Source organism: Rhinopithecus bieti, unplaced genomic scaffold, assembly GCF_001698545.2.
Source record: "Rhinopithecus bieti isolate Rb0 unplaced genomic scaffold, ASM169854v2 scaffold_9663, whole genome shotgun sequence".
Taxonomy (NCBI): Eukaryota; Metazoa; Chordata; class Mammalia; order Primates; family Cercopithecidae; genus Rhinopithecus; species Rhinopithecus bieti.
This window is the reverse complement of record NW_016806456.1, coordinates 3,508,862-3,518,295: the sequence shown is the minus strand read 5'-3', so window position 1 is coordinate 3,518,295 and position 9,434 is coordinate 3,508,862. Positions and strand designations below refer to the sequence as shown.

General features: G+C 39.2%; 1 protein-coding gene across 8 annotated transcripts in view; it reads left to right on the top strand.

Moving 5' to 3' along the window:
* FSD1L (fibronectin type III and SPRY domain containing 1 like) overlaps window positions 1-9,434 on the top strand; it is a 92,187-nt gene that overhangs the window by 62,682 nt on the left and 20,071 nt on the right. For 5 of the 8 annotated variants that reach the window (XM_017876719.1, XM_017876713.1, XM_017876716.1 and 2 more), the window contains 2 exons: window positions 1,643-1,772; window positions 2,437-2,469. In XM_017876719.1, coding sequence (XP_017732208.1) covers window positions 1,643-1,772; window positions 2,437-2,469 — 163 coding nt within the window. The remainder of the gene's footprint in view (window positions 1-1,642; window positions 1,773-2,436; window positions 2,470-9,434) is intronic. The other 3 variants (XM_017876715.1, XM_017876717.1, XM_017876721.1) reach the window with 1 other exon arrangement.

The window sequence follows — 9,434 nt, the reverse complement described above, 5'->3', positions numbered from 1 at the left end:
CTTTTTTTTGTGCTTTTTTTTTTTTTTTTTTTTTTTTTTTTGCCACTTTTGACATCAGTGTTGCTGGTGGCCCTTCTTTCCAGCATAACAAACATTAGGGGACAGCCTTAGGATTTCTTCCTTTTTTAAAAAAACAGCCTTAGGATTTTAGCAAGCAATTGAGAATTGGTGGCACCTTAGAGTTAAATCCAGTATTCTTTCTCAAAAATGTAGATGCTCTCACATGCATTGCCTAATGACTCACATATAGATGTTAACTATTAAGGCAGTTCATTCTTGGAAATGCAGGGTATCAGTGTTACATAATCCTAACCTTTTGATGACCTGTCTATTAAGGAATTCTATTTCTATTTTTACTAAAAAGCTGCATTATTGCTGCATTATCTCTTTTTTCTGTAAGTTCATTTCTGTTTAAATACAGATTTTGAAAGCTGTGAACTTCCTTACATTGTATGACATTTACTGGAAGCTCTGTGGTCAGTAGAGTTGTATTCAGAATGTTGTTTCATAAATAAAAACAATGAACAATAGCTCCAATACATAGTTGAAATTAAAGTGCTTTTTACAGAACAATAGGGGATAAAAGGATTATTGATTCATTAGGTAAACAGATATGCATCATCAAACAACAAAATAAACATATAGAGAGTCATAGTTCACAGACACACTGAAGCCTTAGCTAAATTAAGTAATATCCGTAAGTGAAACAGGGTTTTGTAAAGGGATACTGTATTTCTTAATATACACTAGAAGTTTGAACCTTTGGAGGGAAATAGAACTAACAGGCAGATTAGTTAGTAACTGTGTAATAGCTGATACCTTGCAAGATAAAGATTCCGAGAGTTATATTTTAAGATAAAAGGAATGGTGTGATCAGTCATGAATCAATACATTCTAATGATTTACCCTAAATTTCCAAGGAGGGAAGCGTATACCTTGCTTCACTGATTTCCTAAATTAGCAGTTCTGAGTAAGTCTTGTGAAAAGTATAGATAATTCCTCAAAATATCAAATAATCTAGAAAGCATAGTTTTATGTTTTTTGGGTTTTTTTTTCATTTATGTGGTCCCTTTTCCCTTTGTACACTTGGTCATGTTAATTATCTATCGGCTGGGCCAGTTTCCTTGTTCTGCCATCATGGCCTCAGTTTCTCCATGTTTGTCTTACTTTGAAACTGAGAATTTAGGTATGAAATTATTAAATATTAGAGTATCAGAGAAAATATGTATGCCAGATTCTATAATTTTTTACACGATGTAACTTTATCCTTCTCCTTAATTCTTCCAGTTCCCCTTCCTATTTTGTCGTAACAGTCAACTGATATCCTAATAACAGAAGATTGAGGTTATTGTGTACTCGCTGAGATTTTAGTAGAACGAACAGCAGAAATGTCAGTGACCATGCAAGTACATTGTATTTGATTGGAGTATAGGATGTATTGAGAAGAATAATGGGAAATCAGATAAGAATTATAAATTACAGCCTGATTGTTGAGAATTTTAAGTGCTAGGATTATGAATTTGTACTTTATTTTCTGTATTCAATATTGAATTGATTGAGTAAAAAATAATGTGATAGCTGTGTTTCAGAAAGTGGAGATATGCTATATTTTAAAAATATATTGAAATATTATCTTGAATAGCACTTAACTTCAATTTGGATAACTCCTCATCCCATTTGAACCTGAAAGTTGAAGATACCTGTGTAGAGTGGGATCCTACTGGAGGAAAAGGTCAAGAAAGTAAAATGAAAGGAAAAGAGAACAAGGGCAGGTAAGCTATGCCATTAAATCTGCCATATGGACAAATGCTTGTACACTGGTTCTTACTTAACAATAACTTTCATTGAAATTCTTAGTCAATATACCTATGAGATTTACAGTATATTGGTAGCACCAAAGTGAAGAATATAATACTATTTGTCAGTAGTTTAATATGTCATTAACATTTTTTATTACTTTTGTTTTAGTTTCATCCCTAATCCTCTTACACATTTTCGTTTCAGTATTCCATTTCTTTGAAGTTATATATACAGAAACTTGAATTGCTTAGAAGAAGTTTCTAGTTCCTGAATTTTAGACTTACAGATCACCTATCTTACCTGCAGGTCTGGTCTGCACTAAATGACAGCGTTTAGCAGGTACAACCCTAGGGTCTTGCTTCTGATCAGCAACGCAATGAACCTAAGAGGCAGATTTGAGGGCCTTTTGTTATTGTCATAACTAACTTATTTAAATAAAGTCAAAGCATGGGAGCCTCTTTCTTTTTTAATAGAAGAAATTTTTGCTCAGACTGAAGATAAATGCCTTTGTGAGCTACAATAACAAAAATGAACCCCCCAAAATTCCTCAGCAGGCCTTTAATCTGATTTTGTTATAAGCTGTTAAATTTAAGTTGTAAAACAGTTTCTTAACAGTTGCCTGTTTTTATCTAACAGTGTCCATGTTACTTCACTGAAGAAACATACAAGGTGATGATCTATGTCTGTCTAGTTCTAGGACTTAGTATAATCTAGCTTGGCTGATTAAAAAAACTTTAATTTTTTCTTTTAACCAATAAGCAGAAGCCATTGCGGCAGCCTTCATAAGCTAAAATACTGCTCTGTGTAGACTGTATTGGTAGCTTATGTTTTTAATTTACATTGTAGTGTGCTGCATATTATTTGGATTATATTGTATATGGTAACAAAGTAAGCTCTGCTTTAAAGTCTTTCTTGAATTTTTTTCCCTTATCTGATTTATTTTTACGCTTTTACTCATACCTGGCATCTTTCTTGTTTTACTGAATAATATTCATTAGTCTAACATTATAGCTTCGCTTTTATTTGTATTTGACACACAGCAAGTTTGAAGAGTTCTCTATTTTATAATAATTAGGCAGTTTCAGAATCAACAAGGATAAAAAATAAAGGTCATTGCTAAAATTATCAAGACGGTTCCAGAAAGATGAATTGTTTCAATTTGCATGAGTAATAATGTGCTTATTTGAAGATACTACATATCTTTACTGGAAACCAGAATGTGTTCTCTTTTCAAAATTATCTTCCTCTTCTTTTCAGTTTATGTACTTGCTATTGGGAAAAGTGATTTTATAGTGTATGATAAATTGGAAAATGCTGAATTTAACAGTCTATGAATAGACTACGTATTTGTGATTTAAGGTTATATTATTTCTTTCTCCCTTCCTACTTTTTAAGAGCATTTTACATATAGGCTGCTTGTGGAATGTTATATGCATTTACATATTCTTTCCATAAATATTTGTTCACTGTAGGATGTCTGCTGGATGTTATAGGATTTATAGGGATAAACACTGTCTGCTTTCAAGAAATTTACCCTAACTTATGTAGATGAGATGTATGTGCAAGTAGCAATAATGCAAGGTAGACATATGTACAATGGTAAGTGTGAATAAAGGTGTTCAGAGGAAGAAAGACGCCCAGAGCTACCAGATGTTGAGGTGGTTAGGTAGGATAGCCAAACTACAAGTAATAATCAAACCTTTATTGATTTGCTGTGATAGTATAAGCAAGAGGCCACAAAGGAAAGAATACTCACTCCCCAGTGTTCAGTTTTCCCAACAGAATGGCACTGGGTGAAGGTCACGTAAATCAACACAGATCACAAGTAGTGGATCTTCTCACTGCAGCAAGGCCCAAACAAAAAGCTTCTGCCAGTTTATGGACCTGAGAGCCAAGAAGGTGGGCAGTGAGGGCTAAAATGGGACAAATACTAAAACAGAGGGGAGAAAAGTATTTTCAGACCATCACTCCTCCCCTGACCTCTGCCCTAAAGGAGTTTTACGCAGAGACACCTGAAAAGCAACTCAGCCTAGGGCCTCTCTCCAGGAAGAGGACCTCTGAATAGAGGTGCCTAGGGTAGGATTGCTGATACGGTGTATGATCATGATGGGGAGAAGAGTGGAATTGCAACTCTCTCTCGAAACTACAGTGCACTAGCTGTGCACCAAGTCTGGTGTGAGGAGGGCAGCTCACCCTACCCTGTGCCCCCACCCTGCCTCATCAATGCCTGCCTATGCTTAGGCCTGAAAGATCACACACAGGGCGCATGCATGTCACTAGACGGCACGCCTGCCTTCTTTCCAGGAGAATTTCCCAAGGACTGCTGCCTGGAAGCTTATGGCTAATGTGGAGCTGACTGTAGTTTGCCAAATTAAGAAAATGCCCCAGTCATTCTTAGGAAGAAAGACGTGCCAGATTTGATCTTTAAGATGGCTGAATGGGAACAGCTCTGGTCTGCAGCTCCCAGCAAGATAGATGCAGAAGGCAGGTGATTTCTGCATTTCCAACTGAGGTACCTGGTTCATCTCGTTGGGACTGGTTGGACAGTGGGTGCAGCTCATGGAGGGTGAGCTGAAGCAGGGTAGAGCTTGGCCTCACCCAGGAAGTGCAAGTGGTCGGGGAATTTTCTCCCCAACGCAAGGGAAACCGTGAGGGACAGAGCCTGAGGAACCCTGCACTCTGGCTCAGATACTGCACTTTTCCCACAGTCTTCACAACCCGCAGACCAGAAGATCCCCTCTGGCGCCTACCCCACCAGGGCCCTGGGTTTCAGGCACAAAACTGGGTGGCCTTTTTGGCAGACACCAAACTAGCTGCAGAAGTTTTTTTTTTTTTTTTTTTTTCCCCATACCCCAGTGGTACCTGGAATGCCAGTGAGACAGAACCATTTACTCCTCTGGAAAGGGGGCTGGAACCAGGGAGCCAAGTGGTCTGGCTCGGCGGGTCCCACCCCCTCGGAACCCAGCAAACTAAAATCCACTGGCTTGAAATTCTTGCTGCCAGCACAGCAGCAGTCTGAGATTGACCTGGAATGCTCCAGCTTGGTGGGGGGAGGGGCGTCCGCCATTGCTGAGGCTTGGGTAGGTGGTTTTCCCCTCACAGTGTAAACAAAGCTGCTGGGAAGTTGGAACTGGGTGGAGACCACTGCAGCTCAGCAAGGCCACTGTGGCCAGACTGCCAGATTTCTCCTCTCCGAGCAGGGCATCTCTGAAAAAAAGGCAGCAGCCCCAGTCAGGGACTTATAGATAAAACCCCCATCTCCCTGGGACAGAGCACCTGGGGGAAGGGGTGGCTGTGAGCACAGCTTCAGCAGACTTAAATGTCCCTGCCTGATGGCTCTGAAGAAAGCAGTGGACCTCCCAGCACAGCGTTCAAGCTCTGCTAAGGGTCAGACTGCCTCCTCAAGTGGGTCCTTGACTCCTGTGAATCCTGACTGGGAGACACCTCCCAGTAGGGGCCGATAGACACCTCATACAGGAGAGCTCTGGATGGCATCTGGCAGGTGCCCCTCTGGGACGAAGCTTCCAGAGGAAAGAGGCAGCAGTCTGAAGTGGACCTCCAGCAAACTCCGGCAGACCTGCAGCAGAGGGGTCTCTTACAAGGAGAACTAACAAACAGAAAGGAATAGCATCAACATCAACAAAAAGGACGTCCACACAGAAACCCCGTCCGAAGGTCACCAACATCAAAGACAAAAGGTAGATACATCCACGAAGATGGGAGAAACTAGCACAAAAAGGCTGAAAATTCCAAAAGCCAGAATGCCTCTTCTCCTCCAAAGGATCACAACTGCTCACCAGCAAGGGAACAAACCTGGAGGAGAATGAGTTTGATGAACTGACAGAAGCAGGCTTCAGAACGTGGGTAATAACAAACTCCTCCGAGCTAAAGGAGCATGTTCTAACCCAATGCAAGGAAGCTAAGAACCTTGAAAAAAGGATAGATGAATGACTGACTAGAATAACCAGTTTAGAGAAGAATGTAAATGACCTGATGGAGCTGAAAAACACAGCACGAGAACTTCGTGAAGCATACGCAAGTATGAATAGCCGAATCAATCAAGTGGAAGAAAGGATATCAGAGATTGAAGATCAACTTAATGAAATAAAGCAAGAAGACAAGATTAGAGAAAAAAGAATAAAAAGGAATGAACAAAACCTCCAAGAAATATGTGAAAGGACCAAATCTGCATTTGATTGGTGTACCTGAAAGTCACAGGGAGAATGGAACCAAGTTGGAAAACACTCTTCAGGATATTATCCAGAACTTCCCCAACCTAGCAAGACAGGACAACATTCAAATTCAGGAAATAAAGAGAACACCACAAACATACTCCTGAAGAAGAGCAACCCCAAGACACATAATCGTCAGATTCACCAAGGTTGAAATGAAGGAAAAAATGTTAGGGAAGCCAGAGAGAAAGCTTGGATTACCCACAAAGGGAAGCCCATCAGACTAACAGCAGATCTTTCTGCAGAAACCCTATAAGCCAGAAGAGTGGGGGCCAATATTCAACACTCTTAAAGGAAATAATTTTCAACCCAGAATTTCATATCCAGCCAAACTAAGCTTCATAAGCGAAGGAGAAATAAAATCGTTTACAGACAAGTAAATGCTGAAAGATTTTGTCAGCACCAGGCCTGCCTTACAAGAGCTCCTGAAGGAAGCACTAAACATTGAAAGAACAATCGGAACCAACCACTGCAAAAACATACCAAATTGTGCAGACTATCAACACTATGAAGAAATTGCATCAACTAATGGGCAAAACAACCAGCTAGCATTATAATGACAGGATCAAGTTCACACACAACAATATATTAACCTTAAATGTGAACAGGCTAAGTGCCCCAATTAAAAGACACAGGCTGGCAAACTGGATACAGAGACAAGACCCATCAGTGTGCTGTATTCATGAGACCCATCTTACATGCAAAGACAAACATAGGCTCAAAATAAAGGGATGGAGGAATATTTATGAAGCAAATGGAAGAAAGAAAAAATCAGGAGTTGCAATCCTAATCTCTGATAAAACAGGCTTTAAACCAACAAAGATCAAAAGAGACAAAGAAGGGCATTACATAATGGTAAAGGGATCAATGCAACAAGAAGAGCTAACTCTCCTAAATATATATGCAGCCAACACAGGAGCACCTAGATTCATAAAGCAAGTCCTTAGAGACCTACAAAGAGACTTAGACTCCCACACAGTAATAGTGGGAGACTTTAACACCCCACTGTCAATATTAGATCAATGACACAGAAAATTAACAAGGATATTCAGGACTTGAACTCAGCTCTGGACCAAGTAGACCTAATAGACATCTACAGAACTCTCCACCCCAAATCAACAGAATATACATTCTTCTCAGCACCTCATCACACTTATTCTAAAATTGACCACATAATTGGAAGTAAAACACTCCTCAGAAAATGTAGAAGAATGGAAATCATAACACTCAGTCTCTGAGACCACAGTGCAATCAAATTAGAACTCAGGATTAAGAAATTCATTTAAAACCACACAACTACATGGAAACTGAACAATCTGCTCCTGAATGACTACTGGGTAAATAGCAAAATGAAGGCAGAAATAAAGATGTTCTTTGAGACCATTGAGAACGAAGACACAATGTACCACAATCTCTGGGACACATTTAAAGCAGTGTGTAGAGGGAAATTTATAGCACCAAATGCCCACAAGAGAAAGTAGGAAATATCTAAAATTGACACCCTAACATCACAATTAAAAGAACTAGAGAAGCAACAGCAAACAAATTCAAAAGCCAGCAGAAGACAAGAAATAACTAAGATCAGAACAGAACTGAAGGAGATAGAGACACTAAAATTCCTTCAAAAAAATCAAATGAATCCAGGAGCTGGTTTTTTGAAAACATCAACAAAATAGATAGACCACTAACCAGACTAATAAAGAAGAAAAGAGAAAAATCAAATAGATGCAATAAAAAATGATATAGGAAATATCACCATTGATCCCACAGAAATACAAACTACCATCAGAGAATACTATAAACACCTCTATGCAAATAAACTAGAAAATCTAGAATGGATAAATTCCTGGACACATACACCCTCCCAAGTCTAAACAAGGAAGAAATTGAATCCCTGACTAGACCAATAACAAATTCTGAAATTCAGGCAGTAATTAATAGCCTAGCAACCAAAAAACGTCCAGGACCAGATGGATTCACAACCGAATTCTACCAGAGGCAAAAGAGGAGCTGGTGCCATTCCTTCTGAAACTATTGCAAACAAAAGAAAAAGACAGACTCCTCCCTAACACATTTTATCAGGCCAGCGTCATCCTGATACCAAAATCTGGCAGACAACAAAAAAAGTAAATTTCAGGCCAATATCCCTGATGAACACAATGAGAAAATCCTCAATAAAATACTGGCAAACTGAATCCAGCAGCACATCAAAAAGCTTATCCACCATGATCAAGTCGGCTTCATCCCTAGGATGCAAGGCTGGTTCAACATATGCAAATCAATAAACGTAAGCCGTCACATAAACAGGTCAAATGACAAAAACCACATGATTATCTCAATAGATGCAGAAAAGGCCTTCGACAAAATTCAACACCCCTTTATGCTAAAATCTCTTAATAAACTAGGTATCGATGGAACGTATCTCAAAATAATAAGAGCTATTTATGACAAAACGACAGCCGGTATCATATTGAATGGGCAAAAACTGGAAGCATTTCCTTTGAAAACTGGCACAAGACAAGGATGCCCTCTCTCACCACTCCTATTCAACATAGTATTGAAAGTTCTGCCTAGGGCAGTCAGGCAAGAGAAAGAAATAAAGGGTATTCAAATAGGAAGAGAGGAAGTCAAACTGTCTCTGTTTGCAGATGACATGATTGTATATTTAGAAAACCCCATCATTTCAGCCCCAAATCTCCTTAAGCTGATAAGCAATTTCAGCAAAGTCTCATGATTCAAAATCAATATGCAAAAATCAAAAGCATTCCTATACACCAATAACAGACAGAGAGCCAAATCATGAGTGAACTCTCATTCACAATTGCTACAAAGAGAATAAAGTACTTAGGAATACAACTTACAAGGGATATGAAGGATGTCTTTAAGGAGAACTACAAACCACTGCTCAAGGAAATAAGGGAGGAGACAAACAAATGGAAAAACATTCCACGCTCATGGATAGGAAGAATCAACATCGTGAAAATGGCCATACTGCCCAAAGTAATTTATAGATTCAGTGCTATCCCCATCAAGCTACCATTTGACTTGCTTCACAGAGTTGGCAAAAGCTACTTTCAACTTCATATGGAACCAAAAAAGAGCCCTCATAGTGAAGACAATCCTAAGCAAAAAGAACAAAGCTAGAGGCATTATGCTACCTGACTTCAAACTGTACTACAAGGCTGCAGTAACCAAAACAGCATGGTACTGGTACCAAAACAGATACATAGACCAATGGAACAGAACAGAGATCTCAGAAATAAAACCACATGTCTACAACCATCTCGTCTTTGATAAACCTGACAAAAACAAGCAATGGGGAAAAGATTCCCTATTTCGTAAATGGTGTTGGGAAAACTGGCTAGCCATATGCAGAAAACTAAAACTGGACCCATTCCTTAC